Source organism: Nilaparvata lugens, chromosome X (genome assembly GCF_014356525.2).
Source record: "Nilaparvata lugens isolate BPH chromosome X, ASM1435652v1, whole genome shotgun sequence".
Lineage (NCBI taxonomy): Eukaryota > Metazoa > Arthropoda > Insecta > Hemiptera > Delphacidae > Nilaparvata > Nilaparvata lugens.
Genome location: NC_052518.1, coordinates 67918833 through 67944012, shown reverse-complemented (window position 1 = coordinate 67944012; position 25180 = coordinate 67918833). Strand labels below are relative to the sequence as shown.

The window sequence follows — 25180 nt, the reverse complement described above, 5'->3', positions numbered from 1 at the left end:
TTCATAGCCTGAAAACAATAAATGATACTGACTTGAAGGAAAATTATTAATTTGTTTCGGGTTTGTAATCATGGGTAATGAAAGGGAAATTGGTGCAAGAACAGTTCTGTATGTAAAATACGTATCTTAGGTGCTTATGTAAGGTTGGAGCTAGTAGAATAAGTCCAAGTCTAAGAGATAACCACAGTTATCAACAAGTAATAAACCTGTACAATTTTAAAGCAAACTTCGAAAAACTTGATTGGAATTTTAAATTGAAATTGAGATTAGTGATTGAATTGAAAATAGAAATTGGAATTGAAATTAGAAAGTGGATTAGGATGTAAGATAGCAGGCGTTGTAGCAGTCAGTCAGAGATGAGTGCACCAACCGATAATGCATGCCATTTACTGCTTCAACTTTAATTGCGATTTCACATTTTTTAAAACAAGATGACATTATTCTTAGCCACTATTGGTCATAAAGATTTCAAATTTTCATGTATCATAAATCATATCTATATGTTCGTACACAAGATTTTCGTGATATGCTCATTACAAACATTTTTATGTACTTTTGAAAATTCAAAAATGAATGAATAATTAATTTATTGCCAAACACAAGAAATATTTTTACAAATAAAAATAATCATTAAAATACTATAGTTTTTGGCGTGACTGGAGAATGTACATTTCTTATCCAATTATCTTTTATTTCAACTGCCAAAATTCAAAATCATCCCGCACGAAACTATAGTGTAGGTCCAAGTTATAATGGCAGTATACGATTGATAATAGTGTTGCTATCCTTGTCTCTCATGCAACAGAGCAGATAGCGCTATCTCTCTCAAGCTTTGCAATGTTGTCCGTTTTCCAGAATATTTTATTTTTACTTTTGACAGTGACTGTACATAAGTAAACAAACAATTCTCAGGGGCCATTTCTTTCTCTTCATTCTACCAAAATACTTCAGTATACAAGTCGTATATTTGATTTAAAATAAACTTTTGAATAAATTAAATAACTTTTAGATATTACTGTATGAGAAACACGAATTAAAATACCGGAAATGACATTTTAAAAGTTGATAGCCAACCATCCTAGACTTCATCCATGTTCCAGTTAGCCTACACGTATAGGTTAGATCTACTCGTACCGGTATAAATAATATTATTGAAAGGTTATTTCAGAATTATTTCCATTGAAATTACTTATTATAAATAGGATTTCTATTTTCTATTATTTTCAAAATGAATTGGAATAGAATACATACCAAATAACTTAATTTCTGTTGTTTTGAGGTTCAGATTGGTGTATCAAAGATTTTTAAATTAGCCGCCATTTCAGGTTTGGGAAAAAATTAATGAAAATCTGATCTCAGTTATAAAAGCAAATTTTTTTATCAAATTATGAAAAAATATATTTTATTGGTGAATTTAATTAATTTGACATGAAAATGATTATTTTATCAAGGAAATGAGAATTATTAATAGATCAAAAATTTAATAGGATGAATTGAGTAGCAGCTGTGTACATTCAGTGGCAAAACGGAGAGAATTGGCAACGTTTTTCTCCTATCTTTCTCCACTGCCATTATAACGTGGACCTCACTATAGTAAAGAATCATGTTTTTGGACTCAGGGGACCTTGAAACGTATAGAAAACTTTAAATTAGGGTAACTTAATTTTTTTGGAAAGCAATACTTTCCTTACCTATGGTAAAAGGGCAAAGAAAGTAAAAAGATGCTGATTCCAACAAAAAATTCAAGACTATATGACCTATAGAATCTGAGAAATCTGGCATCTAGTTATCATTAGGTTGTATAGACTGCCCTTTAAAATAATGATTGCTTCAATGAATGATTCAACAAAGAATTATACCCAGCAGACTAAACTACTGTTCATACAGCTCTTATCTCATTTGACTTTTTGAGAGAATTGTTTCCGAGGCGCCTAGTCTCTTTGATAGGTTATTTTGGCCTGCGCGGTCACCAGATCTCATCATTTGCCACTTCTACCTCTGAGAAATCTGAAAGAAAATGGTTTTCAAAGGCCGCCCTCACACTTAAGCAATATTGGAACAGAAGATTATTGACAAAGTGAATGTGTCCCAGCGATATGTGATGAGTGCAAGAACCGCTCAAAACTTTGATCAGATTCTCATTTCCTTAATAAAATAATCAATTTCATTTCATGTCAAATTAATTAAATTCATCAATAAAATTTATTTTTTCATAATTTGATTCAAAAATCGACGCTCAGAAATCGTCTTCAACAATTAATTGATGCTAACGGCCGCCATTTTCACGGTATTATTTTCAATTCTCTAGTGTAGCAATTAGATGTGTTGCCTTAGTAACAGTTCCATGGTTGTGTAAACATCCATAATTGGTATTGGTTGTAAAACAACCTGTCTTCATTACATAGTATCAGAAATAAAGTGATAGAAATATGAAATATGGTGAAAATAAAAAAGAAAAAGGTACTGGAAAAGAAGAGTAAGATGACATGGAATTCCGACTAGGTGCGTCACAAGATCTATATCAAATTTCAGCTCAAGAAACATTCAATTTTAGGAGTCCTGCAAACTGGCTCAAGTGGATTAAACGATTCGAAAGATTCACATTTGCTTCCTGTCTGAAATCAAAGTCTGAAGAGAGTCAGCTGAATATGTTACGATGATTTACTGTCTCGGAGATGAAGGTGAGGATATTTTAATCTTGATGAGAAAGAATCATCAAATTATGCATTTGTCAAGGGGAAGTTCGAAACATATTTAGGGTTCAAGATAAATAATGTAATTGAAAGAGCAAGATTTTTCAAACTGCGCCAACAAGACAATGAGCCCAAACGTAAGTTGGCACAAAAATGCAGTTTTGGCAACCTGCTTGATGATTTAATAAGGGATATGATAGTTATTGGAATTTCGAACAGCAGTTTGCCAGAGAGGCTACAAATGACCAGCTTATTTTAGACAGAGCTATAAAAAATCTAGACAGTCTGAGAGTATTGAGAGTCAACAAAAAGTTGTTCGAGATGGAGAAAATTTGCCATCAGTAGATGTTATAATTCGAAATAATAAATTTAATAATAGTTAAGGACCAAAATGTTAGTATTGTGATTTGAACCATTTTCCAAACAGCTGTATTGCTGCCAATGTGAAATGTTATAATTGGAACAAAACTGGCCACTTCAGTAGATGTTGTAGCTTAGAACTGGAACAACTAGACAGCAATCCCAATTTGTTAATCAAGTTGAACAGGAGCAGTCAACTCACAAGTCTGGCGATAATGAACTGAGTGAAAACCCCTTCTGCCTAAGAGAGCTTGAGGTGAAGGAATTAAATTTCCAAACTTGGATAGTAATGATAAAAAATATCATGAAATTTCCATCAAGATAGACTCAGGTGCTGACGCATCTGTGATTGGGTCCGATTTGTCAGGCAGTTTGGGATTGTCTGTTAGACCTACAGAAAAACAACTGTTGGTGCAAAAAGCCTCTACTCATGCAGTCGATGCCCCTCGCAGAGTGGCATTGCCTCTTTTAGACAAGGCAAAGGAAGCCTCTCTTTTAGACAAGGTCTAGGATGTGTTTAGAGGGTGCTGCTATAGAACCAATCACTGAGTGGAGTTCTCCTATAAAGGAAGTTTGGAGTATAAGGTCTCAAGCCCTAAAATCCCCAGTCTAATGGCGAAGCACAGAAGACATTGCTAAAGTAATTTTGGAGAAGTGTGATGATCCAAATTTAGGTTTATTGGCATACCGAACTACTCCAATTAAAAATAGCTCATCTCCAGCAGAACTACTGAGAACCACACTTCCATCAACTAATGCATATGAAAGAGTTATAGTGGATCGTGAAGATGAATTAAAATTGAAAGACCGATAAGAGAGGATGAAACAAAATTTTGACAAACGTCACAAAGCAAGAGCTGAGAATTTTTTTAGAGGGGGAGATACAGATACTTCTCCCATAAGGATTACGTGTAAACTTTGAAGGACCGTAGGAAAGAGTCCTGAAGTCGGATTATGAATTTGATAGGCCATAAACCTGGTCCTGAACATAACGAACACAAATAAAAAATCATCAAATTCGGTGCACACATAATAACGTTATTGAATTTCAAAATTTGAGGCTCGATTTTTATTTATATAGATATACAATATACAATATTTGTTTGCATTAATTACATTCCAGAGTTTTCTAACTTCATAACTGAACATACCATTCCATGACCTCTCTCACACTTGAGTTCAATGTTCAACAACCCCTACTTTTTTTTAAGTTTAACTACTCTTTATTTGTAACTTCCAGATCGACATTGAAAATAATAAATGATAACCAAATTTATTTGAAGAGACTTGAAATGTTGCACTCTACAAACTTAATCAAAATTTATTCATCACAGTTATCAGCTGAATTCAGAATATCAAATATTGATGTATCGAACTGTATATATATCGATATTATATTATATATAATACTAATAATATATCGATTTTCTTTGAAAGCGGAAAGAGCCGACATCTGATATTGATGTAGTATGACGAAAATACTTACATAAGAATGGAAACTCTTCTCGCAGAGCCATGCCGTTATGACTGTGACAACTAGAACAGATGAGAGCATAGCGATGACTGGGACCGTCTCCCACCAGGCTGTCCACTAGCCTCTCGATGAGGCCCGGGTCGCGCGGCAAAACTGGTCGTGGTCGTGAACGCATCATCGCTGCCAAACCAAATAAAATGCCCTGTCACTAATCAAACTGAAATTGCATATAGCCTATCGTATCATAGGGACCCATTACACAATCATAAGTATGTTGTATTATATACAATCGCAAAGCATAAGAATGGAAAATCAAAGTCCCCTTTTCAACATATATTTAATATTAGACTACCTAATTTACAAGAATGAAAATAATTATCCTTAAAAGTGTTTGAAAAAAGTGCTGATGTATCATAACCTCTTTTGGACTATTTTCAATCAAAATTCGGGAATGGAATAGTACGGGCTAGAAGCCTTTTTTCCATTTCCAATCATTTATGATTATGTGTTTTTGTCTCTGTTGGATAGGCCTAAATAGATAATATTTTTAATTATAATCGAGCCTAACGGAAAATGCTATACCTACATTGTCATACCACTACTAAAGTTTGATCATTTTCTTGTGTCCTCAGCCTTCAAGAAGATCCAGAGACCTAGCAGTTTATCAAACTGACTTGTCAAAGGACATTCAGTCATGCTCTAGTACAACTTAATAGTTTAAGGCAGTTTCAACATCTGTAAGAGATTTGGAGGCTGAATACATGAAGGAGGGGAGATTAGGTATGCTGTCAATCCACCACAGAAGGCATCAGAAGAGAAAGAATGGAATTTGGCTGGAGATAAAAAAAATTTGTTCACAAAATAGCTGAATCCTTCAAACTGTGTCTGATGTTATCTTTTTATCACCATCATCATCATCATCATCATCATCATCACCACCACCATCATCATCATCATCATGCTCCATAATTGGAGTCCTCAGGACGTAATTTTGAAAAAATCATCATTGTTAATTAGATTTAAGTATCTTGTAAGAGTACAAACCTGGACCGAGATTCTCAAATCCGATTGGTTGAGCATTTCTCATGCTAACAGTTGGTGTCCTATACCTAAGTTCTGAACCACTTTCAGTGATGGTTGGATTAATCGGTAAGTTGACTACTTTGTTTGAATTTGGAACCGGGACGATGTCTTTCTTCACAGGAATAATTGATTTTTCAATCTGAAAAATATAGATAATAAAATTAAATACATAAGAGTATGAAATATCCTCAAACTGTGGAAACTTCATATTCGAACACAAATTTTATCACACAAACAATACGATTTACAAGAGAAGACAAAATTCTAATACAAATGTAGTGAAGTCACAGGCATCAGATAACTTGTTCGCCAGTAGGAATATCTATTTATAAACAATAAGAAAATACATTATCTTATCATTGGATAAAATCAAACTGGTTTATATGTAGAACATACAAAAAGTATTTTCAAACTATTACTGGAGTATTTTAGACGTACAGTACACGATTCATTTTTCTAAGTTGGGTTATTAACTGTAGCATGTTTCTTGTACGGCCACAAATTCATTGGAATTGGGCATTTTTATTTTGAATTCACTTACTTTATTGGGAAACAATGCAAATAGGATTAACTATTTTTTAATGAAGAAATTGTGAGTAATACTTATTGATTTTGCAATACTGTGTGAATGAGGAGTTAGGCTCAACTCACACTTACGCGACTCAGGTCGAGATGAAAATCGATTCTAGTCAAGAGCATGTGCTTTCAAATGGGTGACGTCGCGGAGACTAGAATCGACTGGTCTGAGTGTCACCATTTGGAAACACATGCTCTCGGCTAGAGTCGAGTCTCTTCTCGACCTGAGTCGCGTAAGTGTGAGTTGAGCCTTAGAATTATAATTACCACAGGAGTTGACAGCTTGGAGCTCCTCAGCTGGTCGGGAGCGAACTTTTCGAGAATGACCCGAGCTACTTTGTAGGTCTCCTTCTCCATCACTGTATCAAGCAGCTGACGTTTGTCACTTTTCAGTTGCATCAATAAGTCTCTTTGCCTCACCATACGACGGATGTAAAACCATGAGATCAGCTTCTTCAATAAAAAAACACTGAAAAATTGAAAACCATCACAGTGTTTTGAAACTATTCATGCGGAACTTTGCTTTGCAGCAAAGGCCTACCTAGGAAATTTTCATGTATCAAATCAAAAACAAATTTAACAAAAAATGTTATTTATTCTACATTAAAAAGTACTTAAACAGTAATAAATATGACAATAAAAGAACACTTTGGAATGTCACTGTAGAGATTGAAAACATGAAGGAAACTTAACTTTATAAGAAGTACTTTAGTGCACTTCTATCATTATTTATTGGCTATTATTTGAAAGTTACGTTTTTATTTGTGATACGTAATGAAAAAATGATAGCCTAATATAAAAACTCGTAATAACCCGATTAATGTACTCAACAATTTCGTATACATTATGGATTACTCGCGTTGGAAAGAGAAGTAGTGAATCTTTGTAATATTAAATTATTTGTGATTTTGTGGAGAAAGATCATTATAAATAAATGCATTTTTGAAAGAATTATTGGAAATTGCAGTTAGCCAGCCACATGCTGGAATATCATAATAATAATCAATTCGGATATCCAATGAAAGCTATATAAATAGAAATGACGATTTCTGCTACTGCAAATATTGACCGAAGAACTGAATATCAGAAGGAAATTCGTTGAGTAAAATTGGCCGTGAAATTGGAGTGAAAAAACTGTGCACAGACCAGGAGCCGAACCCGGCACCTATCAAATGCCAGCCGAACGGCTTTACATCTTGAAGAAAAATAGAATCATTTGAAGAATGACAATCATGGGAAAGCTGCCCGGCCGCCAAGCGAGCAGTACCGGGTTCGATTCCCAGTCTGGGCACAGTTTGTTAGGTTCTACTTACACTACCGCGACTCGAGTCGCGAGTACAAGTTTTTCGAACCTTTCAACTTGACTTATTTAAAATCCCGTAATTCAAGGCTTATTTTAATAATTTTTTTTAATGACATGAAATGAAAAATTTTACTACTTTTTCATCAAATTTGAACGTGTTTTTGTTTATATTCACGCCATTTCACTTCAAATCCTAACCTCACATTTTGAACGCCAAGGGACGTGCGACTTGAGTATCCTATGCGTTCAAAAAGTGAGGCTAGGATTTGAAGTGGAATAGCGTGAATATAAACGAGAACACGTTCAAATTTGTTTTAAAAGTAGTAAAAATTTGTCATTAGAAAAAATGATTAAAATAAGCCTTTAATTACACAATAATTCCAAATAATTCAAAGTTGAAATGTCTAAAAAACTGGAAGTCGCGACTGGAGTGGTAAGATTTGAGTAGCGGTAGTGTGCCTTAGACAGTTTCCTCCTCCTCCTCCGAATAGTTAATTCGGTCAATAATTGTAGTAACAGGAGTTCTTAGTTCTATTTATATAGCTTTCATTGGTTATTTAAATTTACTATTATTAAAACACATTTTTATTCATCTTTCCTCACACATGCCAAACCGTTCTTTGTTTTGTTGGAAAAAATTTATTGGAAGTAAATTGAGATACTTTCGTTGTTGAGATAAATGAAATAGCCAGAATAAAAAGTTGAATAGAGCCTAAAAAAGTTCCATCACATTATTATCTCAATCATTATTCTATCACAAATATTCTACAACTTATAAGTCTTATGAATAAAAATGTGTTCACAACACACTTTTTCACTCAGATGAAGCAAATCAAAAGTTACAACTATTAGAAACATTTTCAAGAGGTTGGCAAGAAATAACACTTGAACAATTTGAAGGGCCATATGCATAGTCCAAGTGTGACGCCAAAATGAACAGCTGGTAAATCAAATCATTCGATGTTATAATAATCCGAGTTTAAACCAACAAACACATTCAATTCAGTTTTAGCATAGAATGTGCATAAGACCCAAATAATATTGAAATCAATATAAAAGTATCATGATATCCCATATCAACATAAAGTATTGGAGGTGGACTCACATTACTGGAAATATGATGAGAGGAACAGTATAGAAGAGCCTGGCCCTAACTGTAGCTGGGAAGAAGAAGAAGTAGAATAGTGCCAATGCCAGGATATAGGCACCCACAGAATAAATGAATAGTTTTCCAATTACTCTTCTCTGTTCTTCTTCAGTCACTTGTCTAGTTTTTTCTATTTTGATAATTTGCTGAAACAAAATCAAATCTTTCAACTCTAGGTTTGTCAGAGTAAAAATTAGCAACAAAATAAATTGATATCATTGTACCAATTGGAATCCATACTATGGAAGAATTGGCAGAATAGACTATGGAATAATATCCTATGAGAGTGCGTACAATGTTCATATTTATGTTAAACCTGTGATTACTGGTCAGAAACATATATTAAAAATATTGTAATAAATCTGAACAATATAGTTCAATGATGCTATTCGAAAACGTTCAATATTACCTGTGAGACATTCCTTTCTATTCAAAGCAATGCTGGATTTAGCTGAACATAAATTAGATATCCAATGGAAGGGAGAATGAACCTCAGGAATGAACAAGAAATTAGCCTTCCAAAACTAAGATCAGGCGTCATTTCAAATACATAGCTATAAATATATTCAATTCACTTCCAGTAACAAGACAAATAACGTCATGTCAGTCATTTAGGAAATAAATCAAGAAATTCATATTACAACTAGAAAAGGCGAATGATTTCTTTACTAAATTAATATATGACTAAATTTACTATGAATTCTACATCGACATTAACGTTGTATTAATTAAAGATCATTGAGCTCACAATCCTCGTTCTTTATGCGTTAACAGTATGACAGTATTGAATTTCAATCGCTGCCTCTATCTTAAAAATGCGTAATCATATGGACTGATTCTAACAGCACTTTAAAAAGAAACGAAACGTTAAAAACTATAAATTAAATTGAACTAACTTAATAAGAAAAAAGCAGCAACCTCTCCGTAGATAATTTTAACGGTTTGAGATATATCGATATGCCGTTTTCGCCATTCATTTTTTCTTGAAATTCCATATCGAAATAATGTATCCCATAACCACCTTCCTATTTGAAAAAATAAAGTTGCATTGAAAATGGCGGATTCAAGATGGCGGACCAGATTTGTCAAGTCTTAATAAAGTAGTAATTTCAATTTGAGTAGGATCTCCAATCACACACACTGTCAAATCACCTTGTGTATGAGATATTAAGCCGTTCTCAGACTATTCACCCAACCGTGTATATTAATTTTTGGCAGCGAATAGGATGAATCAATTTTATTATTTAGTAAATTATAAAAGAAAATAAGTGATTTGACATCGCGTTTTACTTTCAAAGAAGTAATATCGAACTTATTTCTAAGTGAATTGGTAGGATGATCAAAGGGACAAAAGATATTATGTTTTCTGTAATAAATGCATCTTAAAAATTTGTTCTGTAAACGTTCCAGTAGGTAAATCTGTTCATTACAATATGGATCCCAAATTTCGCAATATATTCTAACAGGCTTCTCACAATTTACTTATATAGAAGTATCAAAGTCTCTACATCACTGAAGGGCGAGCAAGTCCTCAAGATGAATCACCCTTAATGTGCGATTATCCCCCTTAAATAACCAAACCACGTTTTTGGGGTATGTTTTACTCATTTATGGTTTAAACTCTATAATTATGGGAAATTACTATTCTATTCAAAATTTAATCCATAAAATTGTCATCATTATCAATATTTCAATAATAACCACTCCAGATAAAATTTTCCACTTTTTGTATGACACCCTAAATATAATGAATAGCTTTTCACTTTCTTATGAGAATAAAATATAAACTGATATTTTCTACATGAGATGTGATGAATGAGAGAGGTCTAATAGGCCTAACAGTACTTAGTGATTTGATTACAGTCGTAATCGGACCTCCGTAGAGTGCAGATCGTAGCGAATAATTAGTGTAGAGTAGTATTAGTAATGAAAGTGGAGCAAGTGGTGTCAACACCAACAACCAGCAGTCTACTCAGCAGTTTTTCACAGTGAAAACTACTCAACGTTTTTTTTGCGAGTGAAAAGTGTGTCACCAAATTTTTCGTTTGAACATTGCTCTCTTTAAAAATTAGGTTATTTTTCTTTAAAAAACAATTATCAAACTATCAATAAATTATGGTGTTTTGGATCTATCAGCCTTAAGATGATCCATTCGCCAATAAATACGCTAACAAAACTACCACCATCCGAGCAGCTCGAATACGAGGGAGAGGAGGAAGAGGATGAAATGAATATGCCTCCCGAATTGCCACCGAAAAGTAAAAACGATAGCGAAATACGTTTCGAGGTACGTTCTCTTAAAAATATACAAGAGAAATTTCTAAAATGGGGGAGTGAAATTATCGTGAATAAAAAAGTATCCAGAGAGGACTATGATTCGTTTTTAAATGTGTGCAATGAACTTAACATCAGTATCGAAAGAATAGACGTTAAGCAAAATATACAAGTAAACAACGCGGAAATGTTTGGAAAAATTCACACTCTGGAGCAGAGTGTGAAATAACTAGCAAGTGAAGTTGCAAAAAGCCACAACAAGCCGATCTCATTTGCTGAGGCCGTGCAACTGCCAAAGAAGAGGACCGCACCTTCTACATTATCGAGTGCCGCCGCCACTGCTGCAGCCAGAGAGTCTCCGCCCTGGACCAAGAAGCTGTCGCCCAAGGAGAATGTGATCATCTTGAAGTCAGCAAAAATAAATGGAACGGAAAAGGAACAAAGCGGGAAAATTCGAGAAACAATAAAGAAGAACATCACCCGTGAACAAAATTTGAACATTAAAAAAGCCGTTGATGTCCGAGGTGGAGGTGTGCTGTTAGTGCTTCACCCAAGGGCCAATAAAGAAAATGTTTTGGGTGATAAGGTCCTGCAACATCCAAACATAAAGGTAAGCGAGCCACAATCCAAATTGCCAAGATTAATTCTGTATCACGTCGCTGCAGATATAACTGCTGCTGAATTGGCAAACGATGTGTTTGAGAGAAATAATAATAATAATAATAATAATAATTTCAATTTATTAAAAACACACAAAACAAGAAAAAACAAAATTACATAGATTTACGAAACAAATAAAACACAATAAAATGTTACAAATATGAAAAGCCATGGGCTTTGTGGTTTGGTGTGTTGGAGAAGAGAGAAAAAGAGAGGAAGATACCTAGCCAACTATGGTTTCCCATGTAATAGGCAGGCAAAGAAGAGAAGTGAAGTAATGAGGAAAAAAGGAAGGAAGACATGGGTGGAAGGAAGAAAACAGAGGAATAGGTACTCAAAATAAAGGTAAGCGAGTCCACTGAAAAATGAAAAAAACTAAAAAAAAACAATGCTGGAGAAGAAATCTCGAGTCATATATCTAAATGGAAGAAGAAATTACTGTATGTCCAGTTTTTTATATCCAGTTTGATTTTTCTGCTGATCTTATTGTCCATGAGAAAGTGATTTGCAATTAGGTTTATTATTTAAGAAGCTATGTAAATTAACTGCCTCCTTATACATTCAATATTAGTGTTATAGGTTACAAGTAGATAGTATGATGAGAGAGCTAGAGCACTTTTGGAGTGGCTGATATGCTATTTTTCAAATCATTAAAATTAACTCATTTTTACTAATTTTCGATAAAATTCATTACATTCTAAGAGAAAATATCATTTTTTCAATGAATTATTCATAAATAACTCAAAATTTCATAATCAAAAATAAGTCAAAAAAATCACTGTTAAGTATCAGAAAAATTTTTTGGAGTGACTTATTTTTCAACAAAAATTGGAAAATATCATTCAATTTAATTTAGGCTATTAAATAAATCAAGAAAATTGAATTTTACTTGGAGACCAAAAGTCTCCATTTTATTGAATTATTTTGTTTTTTTTAATAATGCTCTAATAAAATAATGCTCTGATATGCTCTAATAAAATAGCATATCAGAGTGGCTGATATGCTATTTTTCAAATCATTAAAATTAACTCATTTTTACTAATTTTCGATAAAATTCATTACATTCTAAGAGAAAATATCATTTTTTCAATGAATTATTCATAAATAACTCAAAATTTCATAATCAAAAATAAGTCAAAAAAATCACTGTTAAGTATCAGAAAATTTTTTTGGAGTGACTTATTTTTCAACAAAAATTGGAAAATATCATTGAAATTTAATAATTGAGAATCATGATAAATTTTAAAAAATTATGAAAATTCTCTCATTTCTAATATAGGATATTTATCATCATCTTCTAAACCTAATAAAACTAATTTTATTTTAAGTTCATTAAATTCTTTAATAGATTTTTCATCAAACATTTCTAAATACTTTTTTGGTAAATATGTTATAAATTCTTCTAATTCAACTGACATGAAACATCCATTTTTTGTTTTGATTTTTTTAATATTTAAAATTTCATATTCTTTATTAATTTCTAACTCTTTTATTTTTTTAGTTATCTTAATTTTTCCATAATTATTGAATTGTTTTATTAATGAAGACATTTTTATATTTCTATTTATATGGAAAAAATTTTAAGATATTTTATATTTTTATAAATCATTATATTGATACTTGAATCTATTATAATATTCATTATTTATTGAAGATATATGTTTGAAAAGTTCAGTCCATCTATCTGTATCAAGAATAATTTTATCATTTCCATTTTGTAAAACTATTTCAGTTTTTTCTCTAAATCCTTTTATAAATACTTGAAATGATTCTGTTAAATTGAATGTTTTAATTTGTTCCATTTATTAAAAAAATTATTTAATAAAAAACATACATCCATCATCTTAAAAATTATGAAGTAATTTTTCAAGATGATGGATGTATTTTTCTTATTAAATAAATGGGTGAGCTTATTCATTGTCATAAATGTAAAAAGAAAACTAAAAATAAGAATTCAGAAAAAGTTCAAACTAGTAATGGATTATATAGAATAGCAGCTAAATGTTTGGTATGTAAAACTAATAAAAGTAAATTCATAAAATCACCAGTAACTAAAGAAATTATTGAAAATAATTTAACTAAGGAAGAAGAAAAAATTGAAGCTATTGAAATACATAAACCAGTTATAAAAAAATTTAAAAGAAGAAAAATTTTAACATTAGGAATTGATAATTTATGGGCTATAGATCTTATGATATTTGATAAGTATCATGAACAAAATGATGGATATAAATATATTTTGAATGTTATAGATACATTTTCGAAGTATGTATGGGTTGAACCATTGAAAAAGAAGAATGGATTAGAAGTTTCTAAAGCATTTGAAAAAATTTTAAATAATACTAAAAAAGTTAATCATAAATCTCCAAATCTTATACATTCTGATAAAGGTCTTGAATTTAGAAATAAAGAATTTAATCAATTATTGAAAAAATATAAAATAAAATTATATCATACTGAAAATGGAGAAAAAAGTGCAATAATTGAAAGATTTAATAGAACATTAAATAATAAATTGAAAATTATTTTTGAAATAAATAAAAATTTTAGATGGATTGATGACTTACAAAATATTATTATAAATTATAATAATACAAAACATAGTACTATAAAAATGAATCCTATAGATGTTGATGAGAATAAAGAAAATATATTATTGAATACTCTTTATAATTTCAAAACTTCAAATAATATTATTAAACCAAAATTTGAAATAGATGATAGAGTTAGAATTCCATCATTTAAAAAATCATTTAAGAATAAATATAAAAATAATTGGACTAGAGAAATTTTTATTATTACTAAAATTATCTATACAGATCCTATAACATATAAATTGAAAGATTTGAATAATGAAGATATAATTGGTAGTTTTTATGAAAATGAATTGAAGAAAACATTATTATAATTTTTTTATATATAAATGGAAAATAAAAATCATATATGTTCAAGATGTAAAATAAATAATGAATACATGAAAACATGTTCAAAATGTGCAATAGATAAAACTCATGATAATTTTTATAAAAGTAAAACTTGTAAAAATAATATATCAAGTTGGTGTAAAGAATGTGATATTAAAAAAGTTAGAAATTACTATTATAAAAATAAAGATAAAATTTTAGAAAAAGTTAGATGTGATGTATGTGATAAATTCATTACTAAAACATATATGAAAAAACATCAAGAAATGGAAAGTCATATTTCAAATCTAAAAAAATAATTTAAGTTTTATTTAAAAGTGAATTTATATGTTCAATTTTAGATTCAAAATCTTTTAATTTATCATTTATTTCATTTTTAAGATTATTATATGTATCCTGATTTCTATCTATACTACTTTTATCAAGTTTTTCAAATAAGATATGAATAGCTTTATTAAGTTTTTCATCTAAATTTTTCATAAAATTTTTAAAATAATCCATTGTTATAAACTCTTCATTAAGTTTTTCATCTATATTTTTTATAGAATTTTTAAAATAATCCAATGTTATAGACTCTTTCATTATATTATCAATTTTATGTTTACATTCTTTTATAATATTTTGTAATTCATCAATTTCAAATTTTTGTTCTGATTTTATATCATCACCAAATTGATTAAATATATCAATGAATGATAAGAAACCATATTTATTATTAAAAATTTTTTGTCAAATTATTTTTAAATTACATCCTTCTGAAAATAATTTCAAAGCATATAAACAAAGATGTCCACATATTGGTGGATCATAATCGTTTTGTATTTCATCTGTTGAAATAAAAATTTTATTATTCAATAAATATTTTTGTAATTCTAATGGCGGATTAGCATTTCCATAACTATCAAAATAAAGTACATTATTATTTTTTTCATATAACAAGTCCAATGTGTTCCTGTAGAAAACATACTATCTAAATTAATAATTCCACATTCAATATCATATGGTTTATCAATTGGGAGATTATCTCTCATAAAAATTCCTTTAAAATATTTTAATTTTCTTGAATAATTTTCTAAATCACTAATAGATAATGGAGTTATTTTTTGTTTTTTTAAGTAAATTAGAATAAATTGAATCAATTTTTTTATTTATAAAAGATTTAAGTCCTTTACCTGTTTGATCATTTTTAATAATATCATCAAGTTCTCTATCTATGAGATTATGTAACCAAGGAACAAGTTTTTCTTTAATTAGAGGAGCTAAATCATTTCTTAAATAAGGTGTTACAGTTTTAACTAAAGGAATATTATTTTCAGCTTTTGTTATTAAATCATTTAATAGACCATTACCGATTTGATTATATAATAAGGATAATCTTATACCTTTTTTATTTTTTAAAGCTTTATTTAAATTTTTATATTGTACATTAGTTAATAAAATTTCATTTTCACCTGATGATAATTGATCATATTTTAATCCTATTGTTATAGTTTTATGTTTCTTTTGTGCTATTCTAAAATTATTTTTTTGTCTTTCTGATAAATTGACTTTATGTTTTATTAAATCCATTTATTATAAAAAAATTTAAATCATATTAACAGTATTTCTATTAATATCATATATAAAATGCATTTCTGAAAATACAATTACATAAGCTATTGTTCCATTATTATTATTTGGAGCAGTTACAGGAGATGCAAAATCAAGTTCAATCAATATATCATTTTTAGTATTTCCTACATTTGTTGGATGTAAATGTGTATCAATTACAACTATTGGATATGTATTTATAAATTCTTCATATCCAAGATATACATAATCATCTCTAAACATGACTCTTCTAAAGTTTTGGTACATGTCATAGAGAATAGATGTATTTTTATTTTGAAAATCTATATTTTCTAATTCATTTGGATATCTTTCACCATTTATTTTAACTATAGCATTTTTCAATTTAACTTGATCAAATGTTGAAGGATTCTTTTTTTGATCATTCAATTTATCAGTTTGTAGACATATGATTATAAATTTAGGATTGTAAACATTTCTAAAAGAATTAGTTATTTCAAAACTAAAAGAACATCCAAAAACTCCTTTTTTATCAATGGTTTGCCATTGAAAATAATCATATTTTAATTTTTTGTCGTCACTTAATGATTTTAAATTATTAATTATTTGAATTTTGGCTGTGTTTGAAAATTCTATAATCGGGACTCTCAATGTAAAAGTTTCAATAACTATCTTTCCTTCTTGTGGTTCAATTGCTCCTTGTGTTGTATCTTTCCATCTAAAGATAGCATCATTATCTTCAGATCTGGTAAATATTATTTCAAATCTTCCTTTGAACATTGGATATCTAAGATGATCAAAAAATCCTAAACCTAATTGACTTAATGTACATAATATTTCAAATTTTCCACTAGTAAATTTAGAAACAAATCCTGTATTACTAATTGTTTGTTTTTGAGAATTATGATAACTTACTAATCCTTTAACAGTACTTGTAATTCCTGGAAAATCAACAAAATCAATTAATGTATTATGTTTTTTCAATTCAATTCTTGAAAATAGATATGGTAAAAAATTATCAATCAATTTAATTGTTGAATTATCTTCATAATCACCTCCTCCAGCTTTTTTAATTAATTTACCAGTTACATGAATTTGAAATTTAGAATTATAAAATGAGTCTCCATGATCTATTTTAAAAATTGTATAATTATTTGGTGAATTAAAATTTAATTCACTAACAGGATTTATAGTCCTGTATTCACTTTTAATTATATCACCAAAAAACTCATCAAATATCTTATTCATTTATTATAAAAAAATTTATATATTTTATTTTTTAAGACCTAAATAAATAATATTATTTACATCAGGATTTACTATTAAATTATTATTTTGATCAGTAATTGAAATTACTATTTCTTGAATTTTATGTAAATTTTTTTTCAATGGAACAAATATTTTATGATTTGGTTGAATTGAAATTTTAGATCCACAAATTGTATTATGAAAAAATTGATATAGTAACTCTTTCTCATAATGTTTATGTGAATGATTTTCATGATTACTAAGACTCTTTTCTACTAAATTACAATGTATTTCAATTACATCAACTGATCTTAAATTTTGAATTTTTTCATTATAGAATGTATCACGATAAATTATATCATTTTTTGTTAATCCTAATAAATTTTTCATTGATTCTGAAAATCCAAATAGATAATGAGATATAATAAATTGAATTTTATTATCATCTCTACTAATAATAACATTATAATCTTCATTTTCCATATGAATATTTATGAGTGTTTGTATTCTTTCTAAAGTATAGTAATTTTTTGGAAAATTAATAGTTTTATAATTTTTTTCTTTCTTTTCTTTATAATATATTTGACCATCTTCTCTTAAATTATAAATATTGTTATCAGAATAAAATCCTAATAATGTTAATTTATAATTATCTTCTTCATTGATATATATTGGATGCTCCAGATGCAATCTCAATTTAGAATTTGAACCACTTATTTTTAATAATTTCATTTATAATAAAATAATTTTAAATAAATAATGGATATAACAAATTTTTATGAAGAAAAAATTAATAATTCATTATTACCACATCCATTGAGAGCTATTATTATTGGTAGTTCTGGTAGTGGAAAAACTAATTTATTATTAAATTTAATTTATAAAAAAGAAAGTGGCTTAAAATTTTTATATCTTTATGTTTTTAGTAAATCACTAGAACAAAGATCATATACAGATTTACAAAAACATTATCAAAAAATTGAAAATAAAATAAAAACTCAAATAGCTTTTTTTTGTAATTCTTGTAATTTCAATAGATGAATGTAATGAGAATTCATTAATTATATTTGATGATTGTCTAATGGAAGAACAAACAAAAATCAAAGAATATTTTATAAGAGGAAGACATAAAAATATTTCATGTATCTATCTAAGTCAAAGTTATTGTCATCTAGATTTAAGAGTAATTAGAAATAATGTAAATTTATTATTTATTTTTAGACAAAATAAATATTATACTAAACGAATTTATGATGAACATGTAGGATCAGAAATGAGTTTTAATGAATTTCAAATTTTATTTGAAATTATCAAAAAAAATGTTGGGATGAACCTTATGGTTTTATCACAATAGATATGACTAGAAAATCAAATGATGGAAAATATAAACTAATGTTGAAAAATGATATATTAAATAAAAAACGTACATTTAACATTATAAAAAATTAACGTTCAAAAACATACATTTAACGTTATAAAAAATTAATGTTCAAAAACATACATTTAACGTTATAAAAAATTAATGTTCAAAAACATACATTTAACGTTATAAAAAATTAACGTTCAAAAACATACATTTAATGTTATAAAAAATTAACATTCAAAAACATACATTTAACGTTATAAAAAATTAACGTTTAAAAAAGTTTAAAAACGTTTATTTAACTTTTTTTTAAATAATAATAATAAATTTTTTTATTTATAAATGAAGGATCTAAAAAATGAAGATTTGAAAAAGTTAAATCAAATTGAAAAAGATTTATTACAAAGATTCAAAGAAGGTGAAAAAGAACAAATAAAAGAAAGAGATAAAATTGAACAAAAGAGTAAACTTATTAAAAAAGATCCATATAATGGACCAGAATTTGATGAATTATTATTAAATCCAAAAAATGATGAAATATCATTATCTAAAGCTAAATATGTTTATGATTTAGAAAAAAAACTTAAAGATGAGTTTAAATCTAATCATATTCGTGAAGGACTAGAATTAAAAGAAAGAGAAAAGAAATATGAACCTATTATTAATGCTTTAAAAGAAAATAGAATTAATGATGATGATAGAAAAGTTGAAAATTCAAAAGATATTCAAATTTTTAATCCAAACATAGTTAGTACTCCATTTCGAAAAATTCAATTTGAAGATGAAGATGATTTTCATTATAATGAATCTACATCTACAATTGAAGATCCAATAACACCTGAAAAAGAAACTTTTAAAACTAATAAATCTTTGAAAAAAATTATGGAATCATCTATTATTAATATTGGATCAATTGCTTCAAAATTTTTACCAAGAGCACATGATAAACAATTTGGTATTTGGTATGATGAAGATATTGAAGAATGGAAAATTGGTAATTATCCTATGACTGTTGATATAGATGATATTATAATAAAATATAATGAAAATGAAGAAAAATATAAAGGTACAGAAGGTTTATGGAGACTTTTAACTAGAAATGATTATTTAGAATGTGAAATGTTTACAAATGATGATTGGAATAATTATAAGAACATCATGATAAAAACTTATTCTCTATTTCAAAATAATGATCCAAAAAGTAGAAAACCAAAATCAAGTAAAGGTAGAAAATGGAAATTAGTTAAAACTATTTGGGAAGAACTTATTAATCAGAAAGGATCTGGAGTATTAGAATTTAATCATCAACCAATTGAATATAGATATGTAAATAATTTAAATGAATTAGTTAAAAGACTTAATTATATTTCAGCTCAAGAAAATGCTGGAAATAATAGTTTTCATAATGAAAAAATGTCTCTTGTTAAATTTATGAATGATAGATTTACAGAAATAATAGATACACCAAATAGTACTAAATATTTAATTAGATGTATGTCTTTATTACCTGAAAATGTTATAGGATCTGGTTTAGTTAATGATATTATAAATAATTTACCTTTAGAGTTACATTATCCAGGTGCAAATTTCTGTGGTCCAGGAACAAAACTTAAAGAAAGATTAGAAAGAGGTGATAAAGGAATTAATCCAACTGATGAATTTTGTAAGGAACATGATATATTTTATTAAAAAAATAGAACTCCAGAACAAAGATGGATAGCTGATAAAAAATTAGAAGATCAAGCTTTAAATAGTTTATTTTCAAAAGATGCTACTTTAAATGAAAGAGCTATGGATTTAGTTATTGCTCCTACAATGTGGGCTAAAAGAAAATTAGGATTTGGTTAAAAAAGCTCTTCATTAATATATTCCGATGAATGAAATATTAAATTTTTTGAAAAAAATCATTTTATTAAAAAATTATTTTTTAAAAATTTATTCATCCAAATTTTTTTAAAAATAATTTTATTAAAAAATTATTTTTTAAAAATTTATTCCTCCAAATTTTTTTAAAAATTATTTATTATTTTATATTTTTATGACCCCATGGTAAAGTATTTATTTTATCTTTTAATATGTATCTTTTTTCATCTTTTGAACTTAAAGCTAATTTATTCAAACTTATTGTGTATAATTCATATTTATAACTTCTAATACAATTCATTTCTCTATACTCTTCTTTATCTTCAAATAAACATTTCTTAAAATTTTCCATTTTTATGTATCTATTTTTAGTATTTTCATCTAATTCATCTAATTTTATATTTTTGTTCATTAATAAACATTTTTTAATACCTTTACATTTTACTTCATTTTTATTATTTGAAAACATATAACTATAGCATTTAGATCTTAATCCACAAAACTCTTCTAAAGGTATACCATTCAATTCATCTTTAAATTTTCCAATTACTTTCTTATTTTTATCATTATAACATTCATGATTCTTATCATAATCACTTGTATCAAATTCTTTTTGATTATTTTTTATTATTTCATAAGGATCTTTACTCATTTCTAAAAAGAAACTATCTGTATCCATGTATAATAAATTAGCATCTGGATCATATTTTTTAATTTTATCATAATAAAATTGATACATTAATAATTTAGATAAATCTAAAACTGAAAATCCAATATAAATTGGTTTATCAAATTTAACCTTTTGTTTATGAAAATGTGTAGCAATACAATCATCATCAAATATTTTGAATCCTTTAAAATTAGATTTTTTAGAAAATTTGTATGACGATTCTTCATCACCTAATTTTATTTCTAATCTATTTCTTACATTCTCCATTGTCTTTCCAAATACACTGTTACACATAAGTTTATAAAAGTCCTTTTCAAAATCACTTTTACTTTTAGCTCTCATATTTGTATTAAAATTTATATATTCTTCCATAAAATTACTTTGTTTAAATTCTAGAACTCTATTAATATTTTCTAAAATCATACCTTTCTCTAAATAATATTTTAAATTTCTAATGTGAACAACATAATTATTTTTATCATAAAGAGTTGTACATAATCTTTTATTATAATGTTCAGGAGCTAAAGGTAAATCTTTATGATTATCATGCAATTCTTCTGGATATTTTAAATCTACTTCAAAAATATATCCAACATCATCATTTTCATCATAATTTTTAATTATATCTTCCCATTCATCAAAATTTCTAATATAAATAATAAATAAATAAATAAATAAATAAGTTTATTTCCACATAATTCAAACAATACAAAATACAAGTTCAAAATACAAAATACAAATTACATCTCTACATAATAACTTAGACCATACTATTTCAAAAAATATATAAAAACTAAAAAATTATAAGTAATAATAAAACATAGTAAGACATTTGTAATAACATAATATACCATCCTGGTTATGTGGAATAGGCTACTCCTGAGGTTGTTTTTAAAAAACCTGTATTGGGGCAGCCATACATTATTATTTTTTAAATTTTTTGGAAGTAAAAAAAAAAGGTCCGATTGGTGGGCACTATTTTGTTCGCTTTAACATTAGATATTGCAAGAGTTTTTCAAATGATATACATAGGCAATATATACCTCGATAAAACAAGAAGGAATTATTCTTTATACATTTACAAAAATAGTAAAATAATAATCATAATAATATTTTTCTAACAAAGCATAACCTCTACACTATTCAATGATTGAAGCCACTCTTTCACTTTTCTCTGCAATATGTATAATGAGTGGGATAAAAGACAATAAGGTGGTAACAAATTGAACAGTTTTGGTGCCAAATATGGAAAAGATCTACGGAAGGACTCCTTGTAAGGTCTTGGTACTTTAAATCGGTTCGTTGTTCTCAGGGATTGGCTATAGATATTCGCTTCCACACCAATATTACTACTTCTCATATAAAATATTCGGAGAACTCTAAAAACATATAAATGTCTCAATGGCATAATTTTCAAAGTCAAGAATAGTGTTCAAGATGGAAATCTTCTCCCTTTATGCATTATCACTCTTGAAAGCTTTTTCTGTGATATTATTAACGGTTTCACTGTAGTTATATAGGTACCTCCCCAGCATACCAGCCCGTATTGAAGTCTGGACTCCACCAGAGAAAAATACAGCATTCTTAAGACGTTAATTGGGCACATATAGCGTAGAAAATAGAATTTTCTCAGGGTAGATATTAGTTCACCTTTTATTTTTTTATATCTGAATTTATAAATTGTAAATCTTTATATGGTAATTTTTGTGATAAGGCCCAACCATATAAATTGTTCGCATCGATATAAAATAAATAATTTTGTTTTTTATTTGGATTATAATTTTTTATATATTTATTATTTGCTTTAGAATATCTAGTTATACATTGTGAAATACCACCTCTAATTCCTTTTTCAATCATTAAATACATGTTATAATCATGTATTAAATCTAGTTCTATTTTTGTAAGTTTTAACATTGCATCCCATGCTAATGATGGAGCTGTTAGATAATGAGCAGGATCTAATTTATAATTATTTACACAACAATCTCTAAAATTTTCAAATATATCAGCTAATAATAATACATCTTGTATATTATATAAATCAGAATAATTTCCTAAATTTTTATTTTTTAATTTATTCCATACCATTTTATAATGTAAATAATCTTTTGTATTTATACCTTCATGATTTAAACAACTATAAAACTTATCTTGTTCTAAAATTTTATTATATTCTAATTTTTCAAAATCATCAATAAACTCATATGGAAATATTCCTTTACCACTTAAAATATTAAAAATTTGATCTTCATCATTATCTTCTTTTTTAATAATCTCATTTAAAACTTTTCCATTTTTTATAAAATTATTTATATGCTTACAATCTTCTTTTTTTAGTGATTTTGCTAATTTTTCAATTGATGAAGCCATAAATCTGAATGTATCAACAAATGAAAATTTTATATTTTTTCTTGGTTTATTATCTTCACCAAATTCATAACAATATCCTGAATTAATAGAATAATTAATATATTTTTCATCAGTATTAGCTATAAGATCTACCTTTTTATATTTTTTAGATAACTCTCTTATATATAAATGAGTATCATATCCACTCATATTATGACAATAAATAGGTATAGTTTGTGGAAGTTTAACATTCAAATTACAAATTGAATGAGCTGCACCTATATATTTTCCACTTAAATGACAGTGGTTTCTTACTTTTTCATAATTTATATTATCATTAAAAGGTTTTTCACAAATATGACAAATTTTAGTTTTTTGAAATTCTATTTCTTCATATTTAGTTAATTCCATTGGAATTTGATTTTCAGAATTATATTTGTATGCTATTTTTTTAGCAATTTTTTCTAAATTTTCAAATAAATATTCTGGAATTTTTTCTAATTCATCTTCATTTTTAGCTCTATAACAAATTGGTTTATAAAATATATTTTCTGCTCTATTAACTAAATAAATTGTAAAACAATATGGAATATGTTTTTGAATTTTAGTTGTAGAAGAATTATTGGGATTATTTTTACAATGATCAATTTTTTGAAATATACTTTCAAAATCTAAATAAATTACAAATGGATGTTCAATTTTTTTATTATAATTTTTAAAATAAACTGTTGATCCTTCTTGTGGCATAATAGGTTTAACCGCTTCATGATTTTTACAAATTTCTAAATGTTCATCCAATTTATATTCTGAATGAAAATGTGATAGACATCTTCTACAAACAAAAATATTACCATTATGGTTTGATATTTGTTTACTTACTAATCTACTCATATCAGTTATTAGACAATAATGAGAATTGTTATCTTTTTTAAAATAGAATAAATTAACTTCTAATTCAGAATCATGAATTTCAGAAATTTGTAATGGTATTATGTTTTCATTATCAGTATCAAGTGTATAAATATTGATTGAAATTGTAGGATAATCATTATATTTTTTAAAAGTCCTTTTTTCAAATAGTTTAATATCTTTTAATGATAATGGAAATTCTAATTCACTAAAAATATCATCATATATATTTTTTTCATATAGTTTAGTTCTATGTGGATCTTCTGATTTATTTTTATTGAAAATATCTATTGCACATCTAATTGAAATAAAACAATAATTATCTTTATTTTTAAAATTAATACATGCTTTTTTATTTTTTATTTTTTATTTTTTATTTTTTCTGGTAAATCAATATATGATCCTGCATTTAATGAATTGTTTTTATTTAATTTTAAAATTAATTTATCACAACTAACTAATGACCATCCAGATCCTGCATTAGGTTGATGTTGTGATTCTCTTAAAATAGTTTTCTCAGATTGTTTATCAATAAATTCATTTATATCTAAAATATGATCTGTTATTACTGGAAAAAATTTTATGGTTTTTTGAATTGTATTATCTGTTGGAGAATTTCTTTCATAAGTGCAACCTAGATTCAATTGACCTTTCATACTTTTATGAATTTTAAATTTTTCTTCAATTATTGATGTTAAATCTTTTCTACAAA

General features: G+C 27.2%; 1 protein-coding gene across 3 annotated transcripts in view; it reads right to left on the bottom strand.

Moving 5' to 3' along the window:
- LOC111050926 (endoplasmic reticulum junction formation protein lunapark) overlaps positions 1-25180 on the bottom strand; it is a 76869-nt gene that overhangs the window by 28561 nt on the left and 23128 nt on the right. For all 3 annotated transcript variants that reach the window (XR_005572991.1, XM_022337310.2, XM_039441509.1), the window contains exons 3-6: positions 8595-8782; positions 6454-6655; positions 5572-5749; positions 4540-4707 (exon numbers count right to left, since the gene is read on the bottom strand). Coding sequence is in view for 2 of the 3 variants with exons in the window: in XM_022337310.2 (XP_022193002.1) it covers positions 4540-4707; positions 5572-5749; positions 6454-6655; positions 8595-8782 (736 nt within the window). In the remaining variant the exon portion in view is untranslated. The remainder of the gene's footprint in view (positions 1-4539; positions 4708-5571; positions 5750-6453; positions 6656-8594; positions 8783-25180) is intronic.